Source organism: Schistocerca serialis, chromosome 9 (assembly GCF_023864345.2).
Source record: "Schistocerca serialis cubense isolate TAMUIC-IGC-003099 chromosome 9, iqSchSeri2.2, whole genome shotgun sequence".
Taxonomy (NCBI): domain Eukaryota; kingdom Metazoa; phylum Arthropoda; class Insecta; order Orthoptera; family Acrididae; genus Schistocerca; species Schistocerca serialis.
In genome coordinates this window covers 144442051-144466761 of record NC_064646.1, presented here as the reverse complement: position 1 = coordinate 144466761, position 24711 = coordinate 144442051, and the positions used below count along the sequence as shown (strand labels likewise).

The 24711-nt window shown below is 39.9% G+C and overlaps 2 protein-coding genes across 3 annotated transcripts in view; one reads left to right on the top strand and one right to left on the bottom strand.

Moving 5' to 3' along the window:
- Positions 1–1663: 1663 nt before the first annotated feature.
- Positions 1664–16709, bottom strand: LOC126418859 (thioredoxin-related transmembrane protein 2 homolog). Its single transcript, XM_050085851.1, has 5 exons — positions 16515–16709; positions 16251–16431; positions 15937–16123; positions 13775–13970; positions 1664–2287 (listed from the first exon to the last, which is right to left on the bottom strand). Exons 1-5 carry the CDS (start codon positions 16662–16664, stop codon positions 2153–2155), a joined length of 849 nt encoding a protein of 282 aa, XP_049941808.1. The 5' UTR covers positions 16665–16709; the 3' UTR covers positions 1664–2152.
- A 267-nt stretch (positions 16710–16976) lies between these two features.
- LOC126418858 (protein MMS22-like) overlaps positions 16977–24711 on the top strand; it is a 136866-nt gene continuing 129131 nt past the window's right edge. Inside the window, exons 1-4 of one of the 2 annotated variants that reach the window (XM_050085848.1) lie at positions 16977–17222; positions 17324–17552; positions 17634–17783; positions 17880–18030. In XM_050085848.1, the coding sequence (XP_049941805.1) occupies positions 17129–17222; positions 17324–17552; positions 17634–17783; positions 17880–18030 (624 nt within the window). In that variant the 5' untranslated portion in view covers positions 16977–17128. Of the gene's footprint in view, positions 17223–17323; positions 17553–17633; positions 17784–17879; positions 18031–24711 lie in introns of those variants that run through there. The other variant, XM_050085849.1, reaches the window with a different exon arrangement.

Sequence of the window (24711 nt, the reverse complement as noted above, 5' to 3'; positions counted from 1 at the left end):
CAGAAATGAAGCATGGCAACTGATTAGATTTTTAAATCTAAGATGACTCTAATTTCTGTGCAGAAAGAGGCGTCTGCAAAGATTTTCAAATGGAGAAAAAATTTCGCTAAACTCTCGTTCAGAATATCTATCATACGCAGTCTATTATTTGGTTCTTGTTGATCATTATCAAAGTAAGCAGCAGTGTAAGTAACAACAAATAGCAGTCTCTTGCCATTGGGTTTGCTAATGAGACGATTCCTCTCTCTTTCCTTTTTTTTTTTAGTTGTAAGCGGCGGTACCGTGCACAAAGGCAAGCCATGCTGCGAGCGGCGACAAGCCGTAAACACTCATTATCAGTATGCGACAAACAATGTATGACACAGAACAGTTATGCATTTTCAGCTTAGAGTGACGTAAACACCTATAACAAAGAGAACAGCACTTACCAGATCAATGAAAAATAAGCAATCAATTCAAACCAGACGAGGCACATGAGAAAGGAAGGGTACCCTTATAAACACGGACGGAGCGCCTGACACATAGCAATGGCTACCTGGTAAAGCTTAACTGCTAAGCTTACGACTCGAAGCAAACTACTGTAGCTGTATCGTCATTCATTGGACCTAAATTGTGTCTCATATTACAGTGGACCAACTTTGTTTCGATTTGGAGGTGCTGCCTAAAACTTTTCTCTCCCCTTGAATTTCAAGTCTCAAATTTAGGGTGCTGCTTAGATTCGGGAAAACTTTTTTTCCTTGATTTCGAGTCTCGTTTTTCAGGTGCGGCTTAGATTCGAGTAAATACGGTATACCCTTCCCCTCTCCAACCCCTCCAGATTGCTGCTGCCATCCCATATGATAGCTGCATTCTGGCCTCAGCTGCCAGAGCTGACAGTTATGAGAGTGTGAGTTGTGCGTGCTTGTGGATGAATGGTGTGTGTTTTTCTTTTGCTGATGGAGGCTGTGACTGAAAGCTTTGTGTAAGTATTTTATAATTTTGCCTGTCTGCAATTTAATGTGTCTTCTTTACAGTAAGTGGTAATCTATTTTTTCCTACATTGTTGATATTCCAATGTGGGGCTTCCATTGTTTGCTTTAGCTAAAATAATTATCTTTTAACACAAAAAAATCATTTATACCACTTCTACATTGCAGAGCAAACATGCTGCCTTCATGTGGATGAACAAAACTGGAAAACAATAAATCATTGGCTAGATTGATTTTGCTTCACAGTTGCCACCGGAAGAATAATACATAGTGGGGCAACATTGGCATAAATGTGGAGTAAACAAAAGTGCAGAAACCAGAACTGGAATGTATCCCTTACTATAATGGCAAGCCAGTATAAGCATATGAGCTGCAAGTGGGAACTGATGACAGAAATCAGGCATGGTTGTTCCTCCCTTGGCCACAACAATAATACTTCAGTAGAATACTAGTCTGAAAGCAAAACTCCTAACCATACAAATGAACAAAAATTTTTGTTTGCTATTATTTGGTGCCCAGAAAATTTTAGCACCTAAAGAAGCTGCCTATTTTGCTTACACTATGTTATAGCTAGACCTTGTCTCTTACCTGTTGTCTTCTTTACATTTTGCGAGTTTGCTGCAATCAAAAGCTTTGTTGCTACTCAGATAGCAGTAATCATGTATGTAAATGGAAAAGTAAAATAATCCACAAAATAGAAGTCACAATTCTCTTCTTATGATACTGCAATGGTTCACAATGTTACATGTTCAGCAGCATCAGCTTATTATGACATAAAACATTCAGTTTTAATATATTTATGGTACTGAAACTGACAATATTTCAGTCAGTGAAGAGAACTTCCGAGAGACTGAAACAATTAATCTAGAAAAATGCACTGCTCTTTCACATGTATACACTCAGAACTTAATACTCGGCCGATATTTTGTAAGAATCTTTGGTTTAGAGCTACATTCTATATAATACCTGTGTATAGCAAATTAAGCAAACAGTTTCATTTTTGGCTTAAAAAAAGTCCATGGACCACTGTGTGCGCTTGCTCATAGCATAAACCTTTTGCGGTTGTGGCTCTTGTTCTCTTGTATGAATCACTAGTGTGACAATAAAACACTTAAAGCACAGCCAATTGCAAAAGAAAAAGAGAAAAAATACTAACAGACGCTAGCCTTAATACACATTCAGCACTATTCAGATTTGACATGATTATTCACAGTTTCTGTCATTTCAGTCCTTTGAGTGAGAGGTTTCTTCTTTTTCAAAGGGTTTGATTTACACTCATTATACAAGTTATTCAGATCAAATGATGCTTTAACGTTATCCTGAAAACAAAGAAAAAAATACAAATGAAACATTAAGGAAAAGAAAGACAGTAAAGTAATCAACATTAAGAGAATAATTTCAAGCACATAATGTCACTCCCATTATTTATTAGAAAGGTAGACTGAGAATGCAGATTACACTTCATAATGTAGTTTCTGATCTACTTTTCCTTGCTCATAAACTCATATAGTACACGAAAATTGTTAGAGAAGTAGAGCTAATGTATTTATAACGGAATTATGATGATTATTTTCATTTAGGGCATTCAGCACAAGAAATTTTGTAGTCAGTACAGGTGGTTAGCTGTAGGAGCTGATTTTTGTGAACACAACATAGACTGGTATGCCATTAGTGGTGGTGGTGGTTAGTGTTTAACGTCCCGTCGACAACGAGGTCATTAGAGACGGAGCGCAAGCTCGGGTTAGGGAAGGAAATCGGCTGTGCCCTTTCAAAGGAACCATCCCGGCATTTGCCTGAAACGATTTAGGGAAATCACGGAAAACCTAAATCAGGATGGCTGGAGACGGGATTGAACCGTTGTCCTCCCGAATGCGAGTCCAGTGTGGTATGCCATTAGTAACAGTGGACATGTTGCATACATTGCCATGTACAGCAGGGTGGATAACAAGAGCATTGACTATGTACTGTCCCAAGAGGCAACAAGTTTTGAAAGAAAAGTGAATGTTAACAACAAGAAAAGCTGTTACCCAGGAAAACAAGGAAAACTGGAATTTAACATCCTGTTCATGATGAAGTCATTAGAACAGAGTGCTAGCTTGGATTGGTGACTGACAGTGAAGGAAATTGGCTGTGTCCATTTCAAAGGAAACAACCAGACATTTGCCTGAAGACTTCAGTAAAACATGGGAAAACTTATATCTGGATTGCCTGATGGTGATATGAACCACTGTCCTCCCATAAACATGTCACAATTCCTATTCTTCAGTTACAATAACTTTGTGATTAATGTGTCAGCAAGTTGAGTAGCAGGGGTCAGCCACCAAATAATCACTGCTCTTTTTCGAGCATAACATGCTCACTTACACTAACATTTAAAGGGTAAAAGGAATTCATTCATTTATCATGTTATGCAAATCCTATCAGGAAAGAGAACCTTCCAGGATGTGGAACTAGTCAAGATTAAGTTAATAAAAGACAAGTAAATCACACAAACAAAATGTGTATACTGTATTAATAGTAATCTATCACTATACTGCTAAATGTTAATCATGTTTATGCCAGTTGAAGCATATGCAAGCTTAAAGTAAATTAGAAAGAAAGCTCCTCCTTTGAAAAACACTGCTGCATCCTCAGATATACTAAACAAGTGATGTTTATTTCACATCTATATCTTTATATTTGCATGATTACACCGGTATTTTTCAAAGAAAACTAGTACCTATACCTGCAAAGCCTAGGTCTCACCTACATTACATTACTATTTGTCATACAGCTTCACAACAAACACTGCCATTTTCCATGTAGGTATTAGAATTTTTCAATCCTTGAGTCCAGATAATTTGTAGAAAGAGTAGCTAATAAATTACATTTCTAATTTTCTTTTAAAGTGGTTGAGATTCCCAACTTCTTGGTTCATGTTAGATGGAAGATTATAGGATTTCTTAACAGGATATACAACTTGTGTCCAAACCCCCACATATGGCGACAAAGTCTACTTGAAAATTATGACTCTACTTTCTGCACTGAGGTGACGAAAGTCGAGGGATACCTCCTAACATCATGTTGGACCTCCTTTTGCCCAGCGTAGTGCAGCAATTCGAAGCAGAAATACTGAGCCACACTGCGGCTATAGCTGGTCCACAATTGTGAAAGTGTTGCTAGTGCAGGATTTTGTGCACGAACTGTCCTCTCAGTTATGTCACACAAATGTTCAATGATATTAGTGTGCAGTACTGTGGGTGGCCAAATCATTCGCTCAAATTGTCCAATTGTCATCCATAAAAATTGCATCAATGTTTGGGAATATTAAGTCCATGAATAGCTGCAAATGGTCTCCTCATATCCAAACATAACCACTTCTAGTCAATGATCAGTTCAGTTGGACCAGAGGACCCAGTACATTTCATGTAAACACAGCCCACACCATTATGGAGCCACCACCAGCTTGCTCTATGTCTTGTTGACACTTGGGTCCGTGAATTCATGTGGTCTGCACCACACTCAAACCCTACCATCAGTTTTTACCAATTGGAATTGGGACTCAACTGATCAGGCCACAGTTTTCCAATTGTCTAGGGTCCAACCAACGTTGTCATGAGCCCAGGAGAGTCATTGCAGGTGATGTCGTGCTACTAGCAAAGGCACTCGTGTCAGTCGCTGCTGCCGCCAAATTTCACCACACTCTCCTAACAGCATTTGTCACACATCTGACATTGATACCTGTGGTTATTTCACACAGTGTTGCTCGTCTGTTAGCACTGACAAATCTACGCCAAAACTGCTCTTCTGGGTTGTTACCTTAAGGTTGTTGGCCACTGAGTTGTCCGTAGTGAAAGGTAAAGCCTGAAATTTGATATCCTCAGTACACTCTCGACACGGTGGATCTCAGAATATTGCATTCCCTAATGATTTCCTAAATGGAATATCTCATGTGTCTTACTTCCAACAACCATTCTGCTTTCAAAGTCTGTTAATTCCTATCATGTGGCCATAATCCCAACAGAAACCTTTTCACACACATCACCTGAGAACAAATGTAGCACTGCCAATGCACTGCCATTTTGTACCTTGTGTACATTATACTACCACCGTCTGTATATGTGCATATTGCTATCCCATAACTTCTGTCACCTCAGTGTATTGTGATTGTGTACAATTACCTAGTTTACACAGCATCCTTACTGCTTGCTTCTGATAAATAAACAGTTAAAGTGTACTGCCCCGCAAGATAATCTTATAATACTAGGAATGAAAATATCCTAAAAAGGCAACACACTTGTCTTTAGGTAAACACAATTAGAGATTTTCACTACAGCCGGCATATTCTTTGTGAGAGAATTCAACAACTGTGCTGATACTTAAAAAAGATATTTCTCCACTTCAGTTACACATTTTTTATGGTATGACTAGTTTCAATCACACTTGCTCATCTCAGACCTAAAAAAAAACTAAATATGTATTTTCCATTATTACACAATAAATAGAGACATACTGTATACAACTGTTGAATACACAAATAGCTAGGTAAATTCAACAGCTGCCTACAATACTTTTGTAATTACAGTAAAATAATGGAACGCACATACATTTTTCCTTTTTTTTTTTTTTTTTTTTTTTTTTTTTCCAGATGATAAAGTGTGACCAGAAACTAGCCATACTATAACAAAATATGCAGCTAAGAGAGAAAAATAAATTACATAAATAATTTTTAAACATTGAGGGTTGTAGTAAATAGTCTTCACAGGTTTGAATCCAGATCAGGTTGTGCAAATTCCACAATATTTCCTTGGACCAACTGTCCAACATCTTCAGGTGGTTCAACCTTGCTGGTGGCTAGGTATGCCTAATGGTATCCGCATGTCGGCACCCCATATCTAGAACATGTGCATGAAGAATGCGCAGGTGCAGAAATCGCGCATGAGCAAATGATTTGCAGATATATGGTGCCATATTCAAACGTCCTCTGCTGAAAATCGCAGAACGGCTCTCCTGCGTGTGCACTGTATGCAACATTTACTAACAGTGTGGCCAGACGTTACTCACCAAAGACCGTACTAGACCAATGTTATGATGGGTCAGTTACAAAAAATCCTGAGTTTTACCTCATGATTAATAGCAAGCAATGCAGAGTTCCAGGTTGTGCTCAGTTGAAATCCCACATCAGTGTTGATGAGATTATCGACTGTATGGATATGTACTGCTTCCTTAATGACACAGCCCCAGAAAGATGATGTTGGGGATAAAACTTCCATCTTTTCATAAATCATGCAATGTCCTATATTCAGACTGTTCTGCAATTGCCCACTTTTCTGGTTGACGAAGGCATGTATGACACTTATGTTCATCGCAGCGTTCTTGCACTGTGCGACATGTCTGGTCTATATATGCTGCCTCACATTGAAAAGAAATCTTGTACATACCATGTTTCCTCAGGCCAAGATCATCCTTAACCAAACCCAACAGGTTTCTCAGTTTTACAGATGGTTGAAAAACACACTTAATGTAACATCTTCCGAGGACTCTTCCGATTCTTGACGACATGGCACCAAAATATGGCAAAAAGGCCAAAGTGGTGTGTGTCTTCGTACCCTCATTTTGCTCCATAGCTTGAACTCACCTGGGCCTGAATGCATTGTGTATCTGTCTCTTAGAATAACCGTTTTGTCGGAACACTGTCTTCGAATGTTGTATTTCACTCGACAGGCTTTCAGGATCAGATACCACATGTGTTGTATGAACTAGCGTACGTAATGCACTACCGCAATGTGCAGGATGTTGGCAGCTGGTAGACTGCAGAAATAGATCTGTATGCATTGGCTTGCAGTAGTCACTATGTTCCCAAGATTCCACCTGCTTTCTTTTGTACCAAACATCAACAAAAGGTAAAGTACCATCTTTTTCCACTTCCATTGTGAAGATTATATTCGGATGGGGTGGATTCAGATGCTGAAGAAATGTAGGTAGAGTGTCAAGTCCATGTGGACATACCACAAATGTATCATCCACATACCGCAGAAAACAAGAGGATTTGAGAGTAGCTGACTGTAGTGCTTTTTCTTCAAAGTCCTCCATAAAATAATTGGCCACCACAGGAAACACAGAGCTTCCCATGGTGACACCGTCCACTTGTTCAAAATATTGGTCATGATATAAGAAGTATGTTGAAGTAAGCACATGTTTAAATAATGCTACTATGTCCTCCTCAAACTTGTTGCTAATGAGCTCCAAAGAGTCCCACAAGGGCGTCTTTGTAAATGAAGATACAACATCGAAACTTACTAAGAAATCCAATTATTGCAATCTAAGAGTTTTCAGGTGACCTATGAAATCTTCAGTTTCGAATATGATGGTCGCACTTGCCTACGAGAGGACCCAATAGTGATGTCAGATATTTGGAAACAAAATAAGTAGGTGCTCGTATGTTACTTACAATGGGATGGAGATGCACCCCATTCTTATGGATCTTCGGTAGGCCATAGAGTCTAGGAGGAACTGCAGCCTGTTGATGCAAACCCTTAGCAACTCACGCTAGAATCAAGCTCTTCTTGATGAGTTACACAGTCTACCCATCAGATCACTTTTTAATTTACTGTATGCAGGATTGTCGAGCAGTTTGTATATCTTGCTGTTATATTCTGTGCGTAAGAGAAGCACTGTAGTATTTCTTTTGTCAGCAGGTAAGATGACGATGTCTTGGTCTTCTCTCAATGCTTGTAGCACATTTCTTTCAGCTGAAGTGATGTTAAAGTTGGACCTCTTAGGTGAAGCTTGAGTCAAGATGCGGCATGTGTCACGTCTAATCTCTACAGCAGCATCCATAGGGAGTTTCAAAACAGCTTGCTCTATTCCACTAATCACATCTTTCAAAACAGCTTGCTCTATTCCACTAATCACATCTCGGACGGGAATGGTCCCTGGTGTAATTCAGACCCTTCTGTACCACCAAAACTGCAGTGTTGTCCAAATTCTCCTCTGTGAGATAAAACACAGTACATCATCTTGGCATTTCTTCTTGGCATGTGTCCTTGCGTTCTGGCTTCGAGTCGGTTGTATTTAGTCATCTGAAGAACCTTAGCTTGTCGTTCAGTCAGCTAGTGCCCAAGCTGTACTGTCTACCCAGTTCCAGGATACCACTGAAAGGATCGCTGAAAACTTCAGATGGGGTAATAGTGATTGTCTGGATACTATGCACAATTCCTTATGCATATAGCGCAACCTTTCTCTCACAAGTGCCGCACTCGCTCTTCGTGTAATTCTAATGGCAGCCACAGAATTTATACAATGTTTAAATTTAGCAAACGTAGGGATGGTTTGCTTGTCACGGTATCTCAGTCAAAATGCAAGGCTGCTTAACAATCTACCTCTCTTACAGCATAACTTGTCAAACTGACATATGTTCTTCGCCACCTCCTCCCCCTAAAGGTACCAGATGTGACTCTTCAAGCTTTCCCAGCAGATATGATGCAAACAGTCGTCACGGGTTTGACGCCAGATCACGTGCAAATCTATGCAGCATCTGTGTGATCCTTATACCACGCACACTCCCAACATTGCTACATGAGTCATCTCTATGGAAGATCCAGGTGCAATACCTGTCCAATGCACTCACCCAATGCATCATACTCCTGTCCCAGCACAATATTATTCCATCCTATCAGAGCCAGGGTCTCTTGTAAAAGCAGCCATGTCACACACAAAGTCTGCTGCAATTTCCACACAGCATTTTTTTTTTTTTTTTTTTTTTTTTTTAGCATGACCACCAAAACCACCTGCCTACTTTAATGAATGTCCACCAATGGACTGTGGCTAAGAACCTAGATGACCACGCACTGTCAGAATGTGTTTCTGAGCTCAACATGCCTGATTTTAACAGCTGCTTCACAATCCATGCCATCTGGCTCCGCCTCTCCAACACCTACTACTCTGAACAATGTAGATGGGAGTTGTCCTCACAACATAACCTTTGTTCTTGTAATACCCCTGGCATCAATCTCTGCTGGCCTCCTGCCCTGTACCCGTACCCTCCTGCACAAAAACCCCAAATTTACCATTCAGCATCTGCACCCTCTTCATTGTCTTTCTCTGTTCTGTACCCTTCCCCTCCCCTTACAATCCATTCCTCTATATCATTATCACTGTGCACATCATAAACATAAACTCATCACTGCCAGTGCCTGTGTTGCATTGCTACCCACAGCACAAGCTGTCTCCCTCCAAGCTATCAGCTACTTTTCCCCAACCTTCCCTCTCACTCATCACCTCCTCACTCAACCCACCCAACACAACCTCTTGCCCCAGTCAAGCTGCGGAACTGCTGCAGTCAAGCATGTTATAGCCATATGTGAGTGAGAGAGAGAGAGAGAGAGAGAGAGAGAGAGAGAGAGAGAGAGAGAGAGAGAGAGAGTACCCTAGTTTGAAAAAAGATTCTTTCGAAAGCTAGCAAAATTTTCAGTCTTATTTATGTGCCTGTTGAGGACTCATTGGCTTTACAATTTGGTGAGTTGTTATCTTTATTCCTACATTATTTCCATTCTACTAGAACTTCCCCATATTAATGCAGCATATCTTCTGTAACACAGCGATGGGTTTAGAATACAATCTCAAAACTATTTATTCAGGTAAAAAAACTGGTTTATGCCCCTTTTAATGCATACTATTGCTACAGTCGATCTGTTCTGAGCTGTACTTAATTAGTGTTTGGCTGCTAAATGAGTTGTTGTTATGAGCTGTAGGCATCAGTAAAACTTCCTGAGTGTTTGCTTTGGGGAACTATTTGATATGATACGCTATTTATAAACTGTGTTGTGAATTTGTAACAGTGTATACTACGTTTTCCTTGGTGAATTCTGGTTATTTCACTGCCGTGGCTTACAACATCTGTTTAATATACACATCAAAAAAAGTTTTGCATCACCCCCAGTTCCCAGAACACCTGCAGATAGACATTGACTGTGGATATTGTATCACTGACAAAGGCCCTTTGACTGTTCAGAGATGTCACTAGACCTGTCCAAAGATGTAAATAACCAAGCATGAGCAGCGCCTACTAGACGGAGGGGGTCTGACAGCCAATCAGTTCCAGTTATTCCACCAGAAGGGAGGTACACGGTTCGTCTTGTCTATAGTTAAACAATGCCTAGAGGGTCAATACCGCGGTTCAATTGGGTCCACATTTTTACTTTGTGCCAGGAAGGGGTCTCAACAAGTGAAGTGTTCAGGTGTCTCGAAGTCAACCAAAGCGATGTTGTTCGGACATGGAGGAGATACAGAAGGACAGGAATTATTTAATTAATTATTTAACTAAAATTCACTACCTTCTCCCACGATCTAATTAAAAAACACTCCATTTACTCAGTGTGCTTGCACAGGCTGATAGCCTTTCAACACAGAGCAGAGAAATATTTCACTGCTTTTCTCAATGTATCATGTGTTGTTACACTGTCCTTGGTGTGCAGATACCAGCACAGCATAAATATCTGTGACTCAAACAAGGAGCAATTAAATTTATAATCCTTGTTTACAGCAATGTTTCACCCTTTCTTACAAATGTATTACTTGGAAATACGTTGCCCGCCTACTCATTGGCTGCGTAACACAAACAGCTGACACACCTTCTTCTGTTCCCAAGATACATCACGGCACGTGGTGACAACATTCCTGCATGAAACACATTAAATATGCCACTGGCCCCATTGTAGGCTTTTACCTCTGTATTATCATCTGGCTACAGATACGCTAATATTTCTACAGCAGTATTATCAAACTTTTGTATCTCTGAAACTGTAAACAGTACTATCCACACTATTAATTCAGCTAATTTGAGTAACAATTCAATAATGTGTGTTTCTTTACGCTCTGTAGATTAGAGTTTCAAATAAGCATTCTGGCCAGATTGTGTATGTAATGGGTGTGTGTGTGTGTGTGTGTGTGTGTGTGTGTGTGTGTTTTACTGAAGAAGCCTTTGGCCACAAGCTCAATGTGCAACAGTCATTCAGTTGTGCCTGTCTGCAACTCAATGTGTCATCTTAATGATGAGTAGTAATCTATTCTTTTCATTATATTGCAGTAATTCATTTTCAAGTAATGTTTGTACTCTGGCAGCAGTCTCCTTAAGTTCATGTCAATCTTTATGTGTTGCTCAGAATGTATAAGCCTTTTCATTTATTCTAGCTTCTGTGAATCTGTAAAGCCAATGTGCATAATAATGGTGCCCACTGAAATAGTCTTAAAATGATGGCTAGTTTAATTGTAAATAATTTTATAACAAAAAACTTATCTAAGACGATGACTCCTCCCAGATTTTTACCTTTCAGGTTTTGAAGCAAACCTAAAAAGACATTCCTCACAAAACTGAACTACTGCAGAGAACAATTAATATACTTAATCTGCAATTAACCTATTACTTCCTTGTACTTTGCACTTCTGAGATAGATAATCACTACAGTTTGTTAAATGATGGAGAAGGAAGAAAACATGGTAACATTACACCCAATTGATAACATAAAGGCATCATTTCTGAGCAAGGTATCTATCTCCATGCCAACTGCTGTCTTTCTCAGACTAGTTTCTTCCTGTGGGTTTTAATATTCCATCAACAGTGTTGCTTTCATTTACAATTACTGAATTATTTAGGAATAAAGGAGATAATTCGCCTAACAGCAGAAGAGATGCGTAGTCGACAGATGCACACCAAAAAGGTACAGAGCTTTACTTTGCTACCTTTTGGGGTGGAATTCCTTTCTCAAGCTGTACAAGAAACACACACACACACACACACACACACACACACACACAATTTGGTGAAGGTGGGGGGACAGTGAGTTAACTTGGGTTTAGGCCAGGGAGTTTACGGGAGTGAAGGATGTGCTGTAAGGATAGCTCCCACCTGCACAGCTCGCTCGCATGTTGCGCTCTGCTGCATGTTGTGAGTGGTCCACCTTGTTTTTGGCAACAGTCGACAGTGGCTGTTCATTCTGGCTGACAGTTGGTTGCTTGTCATACTAATGTAAAACGCTGTGCAGTCGATCACCTAGCCCGCCTCCACCCATCATGCCACCATCCTAGATGTTGATCTCCTCCTCTCAAATGGCTCCATCCACACCTCAGTCCACATCAAACTCAGCAATCACCAAGAGTACCTGCACTTTGACAGCTGCCACCCCTTCCAAGCCAAATAATCCCTCCCATAAAGCCTGGCCAGTCATGGCAGATGCACCTGCAGTGATGAGAGCTCCCTCGCCCAGTATGCTGAAGGCCTCACAAAGGCCTTCGCAGACGGCCTATACCCTCCCTCACCCAACAAAAAGCAGATCCCCTGTGCCATATCCTCGCACACAACTGATCCTCACATCCATTCCAAGTACCAGCCACACAGAAGCACCCCTTTTGTCACCCAATACCACCTGGGACTGGGACGACTGAACCATGTCCTTCATCAGGGCTTTGATTATCTATCATCATCCCCTGAAATGAGGGATATCCTACCCAAGATACTTCCAACCTCTCCTAAAGTGCTCTGCCACCCATCCAACCACCACAACATCCTAGTCCATCTCTCTGCCACTCCCACCCCCAGTCCTCTACCACAGGGATCGTACCTTGTGGAAAACCCAGATGCAAGACCTGCCCTATCCACCCACTTAGCACTTCCTACTCCAATCCTGTCATAGGCTTATCCTACCCTGTAAGAGGCTGTGAAAGCAGCCATGTTATATACCAGCTCTGTCACAACCACTGCACACACATGACAACCAACCAGCTGTCAACCAGAATGAAGAGCCACCGTCAAACTGTTGCATAAACCAAGGTGGACCAACCACAACATGCAAAATTTCAATGCTCGCTTCACAACCCACGCCATCTGGATCCTCCCCAATACCACAAGCTTTTCTGAACTGCGCAGATGGGAGCTATGCTTACAGAACATCCTTCACTCTCATAACCTCTCCGGCCTAACACCTAAAGTAACTCGCTGTCTCCCCAGCCAAACCAAATAGCGTGTGTGTGTACACACATCATCCTCTCTCATTACCAATGCCCAATATGTGGCAGCTAGTTGTGTGTTACCATCTCACGCCCTAGTCTGTGAAATCGAGTGCTCATCTGCCCCTCTACCTGTACCCTAGCTAGCGCACAGACGACTCCCAAGTCTCCCATGAGCCGCTAGACGCTTCCCCCCAACCTGCTTCCTGCCTGTCACCTCTCTCAATCCCTTACCCACCCCGCACTTCAATCCCACCTCACACCAGTACACTCACCAGGGGCCAGGAACGAGCTGCCAGTCGAATGAGCACAACATTGGGTGACAGACAGGTGCATGTGAGTGAGTGAGTGAGAGAGAGAGAGATATAGACAGATGATGATTATGATTGGTTTGTGGGGTGCTCAACTGCGTGGTCATCAGCACCCCTACAAAATCCCAATTTTTACACCGTCCAATCTAGCCACTGACACAAATGATGATGATGACGAAATTATAAGGACAACACAAACAACCAGTCCTCGAAAAAGAAAGAGAGAGAGAGAGAGAGAGAGAGAGAGAGAGAGAGAGAGTGCGCGGACATGTGCATCCTAGTGTGTCCTACAGCTTGAGAAAGGAACTGCATTCCGAAAGCTACCGAAGTAAAGCTCTGTGCCATTTGTGTGCGTCTCTGTCAATGATGCAGCACTTCTGTCTTAAAGTGAGTTGACTCCTTTGTTCCTAAATAATTCATTATTCTCAACCAGAACTTTCTGTACATTATTATTTACAATTAATACAGATCACATAGTACATATAGAGCACTTATTAGTGTTGTGCTACTTACACCAGAGAAAAAGAACTTGATAACTTTCCCCTTGTTATCAAATCCAGGGCGTCTTGTAACTTCCTTTCCATCCTTAAAAAGTATCAGTGTAGGCAACTGGCGACTCATAGATGAGTCATTAACATTATACTTTTTGGCTGCATCGGGATAGCGGCCAACATCAATCTTTCCAAATTTCAAATTTTCAAGACCATATCTGCAGCAGCAAAGTAATGCATATGTTTAAATCATTAACAGAAAATTATTTGATTATTTAACTTACTGTGACACAGGGTATGATATCAATGTAGTCAAGTGATATGAATATTACTAGCACTCTAATACACAAATAAAATGAGAAATGTAACTGGCAGAACAAAATGTTCTAAAGTGACATCATGTATGTACAGCAGGTGGAAAGAATGAGGTATTTTCCTCTTTAGTTTCTAAGTTGAGTAACTTAATACGAGTACTGTACTCATATAACTAAAGAGCGCACTGCGTGGAAAAGTCTGGAGGAGGCCTTCATGCGGCAATGAATGTCAAATGGCTGAAGATTACAACTGCACTTTGTTCTTTGTAGTGAACGATAACACATGTCAATTACATGGTTGACATTTCAGGTTTTAGATATTCAGTGACAGTTCTCATGCAGTTACAGTTGTCGGCAGACCATTAAGTCTCAATCAGCTCCACTTTCTATGCTCGATTTGCTGAGTTTGAAGGACGAAAAAAAAAATAAATAAATAAATAAAATAAATAAATAAGTGAATCACAAATGAATTGACCAAGAAGAGTTTTGAACATTGTGCACATCCGAGAACATGTGCAGGCTTAGATTCAATGAGGGCAAGAAACAAATGAATAAGCATGATGAAAAAATAACTTCACTGTGAGGTAAAAACAAAACACAAGCAAAAATAAAGGCTGCCTGTTAGAAAGTGTGCACCTTTGAATTTCTGTGATATCAAAATCTGTTGCTGGGTAACATTTAATATTGGGTTGTTTCACCCTATGCCATACATAAGGTGGCTCAAGCCTGTTCCACTCTTCAACAGCAGCCCTTCTGTGATCATCCAGTGTGCGAGGAAGGTTTTCCTACAATTACACGCTGCAAGTTTTACCTGGTCCCAAGCATGTTAGCAGATACCATAGGACATTTGGCTCTTTTCCCTTCTTGAGCGGGGCTGTGTTACCATGTTGAGGCAAAGCATGTTCATGCATTATCATCTTGAAACACAAATCAATCTTGCCGACTATTGGGCTGGACAATAGACTTGGTGATCTTGTCCCAATATTGTGCAGACCTCCAATTATCATCAATGGTAACGAGAGCTGTCAGATAGCTACATATGATATTAGTCCACTTCCCTGTTTAACTCTTGACAATGGATGCCCGAGAGGGGCATTGGTAACTGGATGTCTCCACATACTTTTATGATGATCATCAGGCATCACATGAATCCCGCACTTGTCAGTGAAGAAAACCCACACCATTGGTCCTGGTACAATTCCAGGTGTTCTCTTGCCCATCATCTTCACTCCCCATGGTGTTGGGATAGCTTGTGCTGTTGTTTGTAATGTGTGCCAAGAAGACAAACTGATTACATGAAGGCAGGCGCTTACAGCCTAGGTTGACACAATACTCCCAGCTGCCTCCAATAAAGTAGGCCTAGTACATTGTTCTGTTGAATTCTCCTCAGAGTGCCCAGGAGTCAGAACATGTATGCAGCATATATGCTATATATCAGCTGGTGCAGTGCTGCAGGTGACCACTACAATGCAGATTTTCAATGTTCTATGTTTCACAGAAGGGGTTTATTGTTCACATGAGATTGCCAAGAGGCATGCACATTTTATATGCAGATTCTCATACTAAGAGTCCTATTTATCATAAAATGACTATCTGGGCATGGTTTTATTTTGAAATGACACTTTGAGATACTGTGACAGATGTGTACACAAGCCACACTGTCCAATTCATAATAGCAGACACAACACACACTACTAAACTGCACTGAGAATTACTTTTACCTTTACACAGGTGACTGTATGTAGTGAACTCTTCTGGTCAAAAGAGTCTTCTGAAGGAGGTCTCCAATCAGACAAACACAGAATACGTAACTCAAGAGAGTTGTAGAGAACCTTATACAAGCAGTAAATTTAAGCAAAATTATACTTACTCAGCAGACAATTCGGCAAATATTGGTGCAAAAGTAACACAGGCAGGATTCCATGCAGTATAGAACACAACCAGCCACGTAACTCTCCTGTCTCTCTCGAGTTGTTCTTCCAAGCCTGCAGCAGTTCTGAAGTAGACAACTTTATCCGGGCCGCTGTACGTTGGCTCAGGAAACACCATGGCAAAGACTGTGAAACCAGCAACATGTATAAAATATGGCTCCATCCATGAATATTAAATCTTGTATGTCAAATGTGCATAACATTTATTCACCTACGATTTTCATTATTAGAGGTAGCGAAAAGTTCTACTTACATATACAAATTACGCTAAATATTATTCCCATGCGTACGTCAGCATAAAACCATAATATCATGTTTGCTACTTTATTGTAAATGAAGCTGGAAGTCAGATAGTTTATCATAGTGACGCTTCCAGATTTCTTGGTTTTCATCATTACTACTATTATGAGAAAAAATAGGATCTCCGATTCCCTCTGAAATATGTAACGCAATATGTGAAAGTGCGACGAATATACAAGTTGTCAAATTCTGTGACCTATTTGTGTTGAGTACGTACGGTATCTAATTCACATTGTGGATAGCTGCCTGGAAACAAAATCCCACACACAAAAGGAACTTTCTTACATAGTATATAAGACAAACTTAACAAAATGTTTATGCTGTAATAAGGTTTTAAAAGTAAAATCAAATCTTTCTTAAACGACATGCTTTTTCCTAAATAAACAACCCAATGTTAATAAACAAAGTATACGTTATCATCTCTGACACTGTACCACTCTTGACAACTCAACAAACATAACTGCTACTCATGTGTTGAAATAATTTCTCCACAAATAAAACATTTTATACAGCTCGTTTTATGCAAAAAAATCTGAATGTTTTTCACATATATCATAGTACTTAAAAAGGTCTTCCTTTAGATAAGGCGGTTTGTCTTTGTTTAACAAAAGCTTTTTGTTGGTTCTACTGTATTTTTGGCGGTAAACTGGATTGTTTGGATCTGGCGTACAGTCAGTTGTGTACATTACATGTTAAGATGTTATACGTATACTATTGATAATTGACGGGGTCAGGGCTGTATACACGAGTTTTTACGACAGTTATTCATATTGTGAAAACATTAAACCGATTTTGTTAGTTTCCATCGAAACTTAAGTTGAAGAACGTACGATGGAGGATTCCGAAACTCTTGACATGACACCTCCAATTTCCCCGCTAGTCGGCAGCGAATTCAGTGTTTTACGGCCCAAAATCTCTGAAAACGGTAATGTTCACTCATAACAGCTGATTTCAACCAGAATTATATTGAGTGCAATGTTGAATCTCAACTCTTGTCAAATCTTATCATAGAAATTTAATTTTCAGGCTGCTCGTTTTGGCGTTTTAAATGCTTTAACTGTTTGGGGGAAGTGAATTTGAAAGACAATGTAGTACATCCGTCTGGATATCTTGCTAATGGAGAAATAGAATTCATCACCTATCAGCCTAATCCATATGTTGTAGATTCAAACTCGACGCTACATCTTTTTGGATTTTCCTTCAGTGAAGGAACCGCATTGCTAAATTATGCTGATATGCTGTTCCAACTTGTCAGGTACAGCACAGGCTTTTATAGGCATATATGTTATATATTGGAATAATTTCCAGACGTCTAATTCATGTTGTTTTCACACAGAAAAGAAATTATGTTATTAGATTCAGCATCGAAACTACAGTCCAATGTAATGAGTGCCTTCTCTGTAGCACCAGCAACCGACGTAGATTATGATTTGAAAAGGAAAGAAATCTGTACATTTTTTATGTACGTCCGGAAATACATCTCGTGGTAAGTGCCCCTGGATTCTGATAGTTGTATTTAGCCTAGTGCACTGATAAAGTTTTAATCCTCAAAGTACTGATAAAAATAATACTTTCCATTCAGTATGTTTTCAGATGAAGAATATTCTTGGATTGTGGAGAAGATATTGCGACCTCTTCAGGAACATTTGAAGTCTATGAGATTATTCATGAAGCAAATAACTGATCTTCCTGATTACATTATCCACCATTCTGCATCATCACATGGCAATAAGGTAATCAACTTATTCTGCTGTGAATTAAATATTTCATTTCTTGGATGAAGACCCATTGTTTTAGCAGTGTACTTGTTTATTAAAAATTTGCTGAGGGTATCATGATTAATCACAGGGATGTGGAACAAGTCAGGTTTGAGCAAATGTGCAGTAACGAAAATTGTAGCAAATTGACGAATAAACATAAGAGCTGAAGTAAAATTAATAGGATACAGTTAAAGTAAACACGACGTAAGTTACTGCGAATAATTTAAGGTACAGAAAGAAAGGATGTTTATACACTGACCGTCTTAAACGAGGTAGATGAATTATAGTTAACATGCTACAAATAGGAAGTCTCAAAACGTGAATACAAATGTACAGAAACAATCATTGTTTAATCTGCAGGTGCTCATAAAGCGAATAGAATAACTTATCCATAATGTATTTTCTTAATTTAGATTTGGTTAAATGTAGGTATGGCATTAATGTGAACTTTCATATCTGGTCACAGTGAATTGAAAACTTGTATGGTAGAATAGTGAGCACCTTTTTGGACAAGACTTAATGCTTTAGTTCCCTATGTACATCATTCTTAGCCCTTGTATTGTGATAATGGTGTGCACTATAAGTTTTATAAGAGAATGGTTATTGGAGACAAAAATCATCAAAGAACCTAGATATTGAGACATGGTGGTCAGTATTTGGAGCTTTGGAATAGGTTTCTGCAAGAATGTCTTGGATAAACGTGGCTTACTACTCTTATTTGCTCTCCTACCCCCACTCCCCCTCACCCCATCCCCTACATTGGACCACTTTAGTCAATATTCTGAAATAGGTTCTTCTGTTTTTTGTTGGCCCAATACTTTTTCATTCTTTCAGACTGGGTCTAACTTCTCACCTGAAATCACCCTTCCCATTCACTTTTTGTTAATTTTTATTGGTAGTTTGAAGTGTTTGGTTTAAATGGCTCCGAGCACTATGGGACTTAACGTCTGTGGTCATCAGTCCCCAAGAACTTAGAACTACTTAAACCTAACTAACCTAAGGACATCACACACATCCATGCTCGAGGCAGGATTCGAACCTGCAAGGCGGTCACGCGGTTCCAGACTGAAGCGCCTAGAATCGCACGGCCACACCGGCCGGCTGTGATGTGTTTGTCCTGAAGTATCTTGAGTGCGTCTGTCTTGCCTTTCAAATCCTCTATCGTAATCCGTAATTTCATCATGTCCTCCTTGATCTCTGCAGTCCATCTAATGCTCTCTGTGTCAATTGAAGCATCCGTTTCCACCCGTCGGCTTTGACCCGTGACGTAAAGCTGTTGTGGTGTGTGACGTCACGATGGCACCGAGTTTAGTTTTTGAGAGTGGCGTGTTTGTAGGTGTCATCTTGATGTGCTCGGTGGTGCTGTCTGGTGGTGTGTTTATGGATAGCGTGTTATGTGGCGTATGGGGTTCATTTGCATGGTAGTATTACACGTGTGTGGCATTGGTGGTGACTGTGCTTTCAGTGGAATATTTTTCAGTGAGTTAATGTTTTTGGTTTTGTTATGTCGACGTTATTGTAGTTTTTTTTTTTTCCCCCGTGTGAATTTTGTTAAATCGCTTTGTTCATGTCTTTGGTAGGTATGCATATGACTGACCAGGTCAGTTGCTTTTTCCAGCATACTTTCGCGTTTCCACAAACAATAGATTTTCACCACATGCTTTGTAGTTCCTCATTATTTAAGTGCAGTTTATATTCTTGAAATGTAGGTGGGATTATATTTTCTGGTCTGGTTTTTATAGGGGTGCTTGTGTCTGTTGTTAAAAGCTTTTAAGGTTCATCACAGTTCAGGAGCTTGTTGAATGCTTGTGCCATGATATCTGCATTATCCTTGTTATTATGGGCTATTCTTCATCTTTATTTCTCAGCAATAGTATGTGGGTTCTAAGTACATAATTTTTTATCAGAGGCTTTGAGATACACTCTGGGGATTATGGAAGCGTCTGATTCCACCCGTCTGCTTTGACCCATGACGTCATCAATATAGTGGAAATGGCTAGTCTAAGTGTCTCCAATATGTGGCGCCTATGATGTCACTACATACACATGGCAACAAACACAAAAATACATATAAATAAGACAATAGTACTCCCTCCAAAAATACAATCAAACTAACGGGACAACTCTGGGAAATGGGGATTTTAGGGAGGAGTCAAGCTAAATATAATAGTTAAAAAAGGTACTCTAATCTCTAATTGGACGCCTCCGTTGACCCACTCTCTGGAATTGGTTTGTAGTAGTTTACTTCAGTGGAACTGAGTAGATCCTTTAGGTATTGCCTCTTCCTTTTTCTGATAATTTGAGAGGGTTTTTTTCTAGTGTTTTTGAGGTTAGTTGCATTTTCTTTTGTGTTCGTTTGAGTTTTTGTTGGTTGGTTCATTTGGGGAGGGGGGGGGGGGACCTTGAGATTTTGTTCAAGCTTAATGTCTTTTGTTATGAATTTCATCACATTCTGTAGTCCACCGTACATGTTTTTTTTTTTTTAGTTGATTTACTGGGGCCAATTCTTCAGCATGTTGTTTTAAAATTGGCGTTACTTCCTCAATATTATCCATTTCTAAGGTATTTTCTGTGTTTTTCTGATGTTTGTCATTTTCGTTTAATTTATGTGGGTCATACTCTCTTTTATCTCCAATTGGGCTCTGTTCTTTTTTCCTTAATGGGGTGATTTTGATTTTGACCAAATAATGCTTTAAACCTGTGTCTGTTCTTCTCAGCACTTTAACATTTCAAGTTTCTTTATGAAAGAATTTGTTCATGCAGACATGGTCCTGCTGCCACTCTCCCCTTGCCCAATAAGGATGTTTCCAATTCATAATTTTGCTTGGTTTTCTTTTGAAATATGTAGATTTAGAGATGAGCCCAAGTGTTCTGCAAATTTCAACGAGTCTTTGTTCGGTTCTGTTTGTTTATGTGTGAGCCCATTTTCCAGTTATATCTCTGTATTGTCTGATCCAAAAGACCCCGGAATTTTCTACTTCTACCATAGTTCTTGGTAGAAAATTTTCTCATTGGTAGGGGCAAGGGAATATATGATAGTATGGATCTTGTTTATGGTTTTCAGAATTTAAGTTGCAATTCGTGGAGAAATAACTTTAAAATCAGTCATTGTATCGTGTCATTTTCAGATTTGCTATAACTCTTGTTCCGAATTGTGGGCACTGTTCCATGGCTCGTTGACCTGGTTTTCCATAGTGAATTCTATAACCTTGAGATTCATGTGGATCTTCTGTCATATTTCTCATTTCTTGTATTCCTGCTATTACGCTGTTTTGTCTGTCCAATTCATTTGTGAAGTTTTTGAGCTTCCCAGATTTCAGTAAAGAGTTTGTTATGTGTTGTGATTAAGTTAATGTGCTTATGTTTTATTTTACCATTATGTGCTTGATGAGACTTGGGTGGTTTCAAATGCTCCTATTCATTTGAGCCTTCCAGTTGGCTACGCCCCAAATCTGATGTAGCCTTCTCCTCCCCTACTGGTTTGGGTGTTGGAAATTTTTCTCTAAAACACCTTTTCATGTTTGTCAGAGCCTACCAACCTTGAGTGGAGCAAGCTCTGTATTACAACTATGATTGTTAGCCCCAGAGGATGTTAATTACCCACCACTAACATGTGGAACAGACACTGTTTGGGAACCGCCACTGACATATGCAACTGTCATCCCCTTGGTACTAATTTGGTACATCGGGAGTGTTTTATTTCCCCAGTGCTCACACCATGTCTGGTGAGCATTCCCCTCTCTGCCACCTGGGGAGGTGCTTGGTTGGAGATTAGCAAGTCCCCTGAAGTTGCTCTCTTTTATGAAATAGTGTCTTTTTTTCTGAAGGTTGGTTAACCCCCTCCCCCCCCCCCCCCCAAAAAAATTATACCATAAGAGTAAAAATGGACCAAATAAGAGGGTTTGAAAGTATTGGCAGCACCAGTAGGGCGTAAGTTGCCACACAGTTTTTTTGAAGGTCTAAAATATGCCCAGACCAATTTAAGCCGCTGTGAATGAGAATACCCAGAAACTTTGAAGATTCACAGTGTAATATATGTTGCTTATCACTGTTCAAGTGGATTACATCATTTTCTCACTGAGATGAATGCAGTTGTAGGTACTGAGTTTTTTCATTATGTAGTGTTAATCCATGATACTTAAAGCAATGTAAGATGTCTATAAGTACAGCATTACACGTATTTTGTAGTTCACTGGCTTACAAGCAGAATAGTAGTGTCATCAGCAAAAAGAGTACATTTGCTCTCAGTGTTTGTAGAAAGTGGGAGATTGCTTATGAAGATAAAACATTGTAAGGCCCCAAAGTGGATCCTTGTGGCACTCCACACATTGTGTCTCAGTCAGATGAAACAGAACAGCCATTGGTACCATTTTAAGTATCACCTTCTGCTTTCTATTTTGCAGATATGATTCAATGCATGTACCATTGCTACAATTCAAATCATAAAAATCAGCCTTCCTTAAGAGAAGGTGGTGGCCTACTCAGTCAATGGCCATTGGCAAGTCACAGAAAGTTACCATGGGTGACATTGTGTTATTTATTGGTTAAAGAATTGCATTTATGAGAGAGAAAATAACCTGCTCTGTTGGTCTTTTTCTATTTTACTTATTTTTTTAACCAAATTGGCTTTTTTGAGGATGTCCTGAATGTTGAGGTAGTCTGCAATTCTTGTATACATCGGTATCTCTAACATTTTCAAGGAGCAATTTCGCAGAGATATTGGATGATAATTGGATAAATTAGTTTTGTAACCCTTCTTAAAAAGTGGTTTCAAAACAGCAACTTTATCCGCTCTGGGACAGCGCCTTCTTGCAATGATTCATTGAAAATGTGACACAAGACTTGACATACACAATTACTACAGTGCCTTATATTGTTGTTGTGGTGGTCTTCAGTCCTGAGACTGGTTTGATGCAGCTCTCCATGCTACTCTATCCTGTGCAAGTTGCTTCATTTCCCAGCATGTACTGCAGCCTACATTGTTCTGAATCTGCTTAGTGTATTCATCTCTTGGTCTCCCTCTACGATTTTTACCCTCCACACTGCCCTCCAATACTAAATTGGTAATCCCTTGATGCCTTAGAACATGTCCTACCAACCGATCCCTTCTTCTAGTCAAGTTGTGCCACAAACTTCTCTTCTCCCCAATCCTATTCAGTACTTCCTCATTAGTTATGTGATCTACCCATCTAACCTTCAGCATTCTTCTGTAGCACCACATTTCGAAAGCTTATATTCTCTTCTTGTCTAAACTATTTATCGTCCATGTTTCACCTCCATACATGGCTACACTCCATACAAATACTTTCAGAAACATCTTCCTGACACTTAAATCTATACTCGATGTTAACAAATTTCTCTTCTTCAGAAACGCTTTCCTTGCCATTGCCAGTCTACATTTTATATCCTCCCTACTTTGACCATCATCAGTTATTTTGCTCCCCAAATAGCAAAACTCCTTTACTACTTTTAAGTGTCTCATTTCCTAATCTAATACACTCAACATCACCCGACTTAATTCGACTACATTCCATTATCCTCGTTTTGCTTTTGTTGATGTTCATCTTATATCCTCGTTTCAAGACACTGTCCATTCTGTTCAACTGCTCTTCTAAGTCCTTTGCTGTCTCTGACAGAATTATAATGTCATCGGCGAACCTCAAATTTTTATTACTTCTCCATGGATTTTAATACCTACTCCGAATTTTTCTTTTGTTTCCTTCACTGCTTCCTCATTATACAGATTGAATAACATCGGGGAAAGGCTACAACCCTGTCTCACTCCCTTCCCAACCACTGCTTCCCTTTCATGCCCCTCAACTCTTATAACTGCCATTTGGCTTCTATACAAATTGTAAATAGCCTTTCACTCCCTACATTTTACCCCCGACACCTTCAGAATTTGTGGTCACCTCTGTGTAATAAATTTGTGGCCGTATTTAACGAGCTCCTACAACTTACATGTTCTGCTGCACTTAAGAAGTGATTGTTAAAGCAAGCACTTATCTGTAGTGGACTGATGTTTTATTTATTTTATTTATTCGTATGGCTCACAAGCAGTTTAAAGTACAGGTATATAACCTAGAAATGAAATGAAATGTCATGTCGTTTGGCTAGGGCCTCCAGTCGAGTAGACTGGTCACTTCGTGCAAGTCTTTTGAGTTGACGCCATTTCGGCAAGTTGCGCGTTAATGGGGATGAGATGATGATGATGACAACACAACACCCAGTCCCTGAGCAGAGAAAATCTCCGACCCAGCCTGGAATCGAACCTGGGCTCAATTGCACGGTATTCCAGCACACTGACCACACAGCTATCGTGGCGCACCTATATAACATTAGTAATACTATATTTAACAGGAGTATGAAAATGCAAAACTACATATAAAACTAACTAAATGTCAATATCTAAGCTCCTAATCCACAGAAGAGCTGTATCATCAGCTTTCATGAGGTCTTTTCAACTCCCCTGACAGGAACGCAAGGGGCATTCATCTCTAATGTTCTTGATTGTCTGGTTTGGAGCCCCACAGTCACAAATTGGAGACTGTGTAGCAAACCATCTGTAAAGAGAGTCTGCACATCATCCACACCCAGTACGAGCTCTGTTAAATTTTACCCATGGTTTCCTGTCTAGTTCTGTGCCAGCAGTAT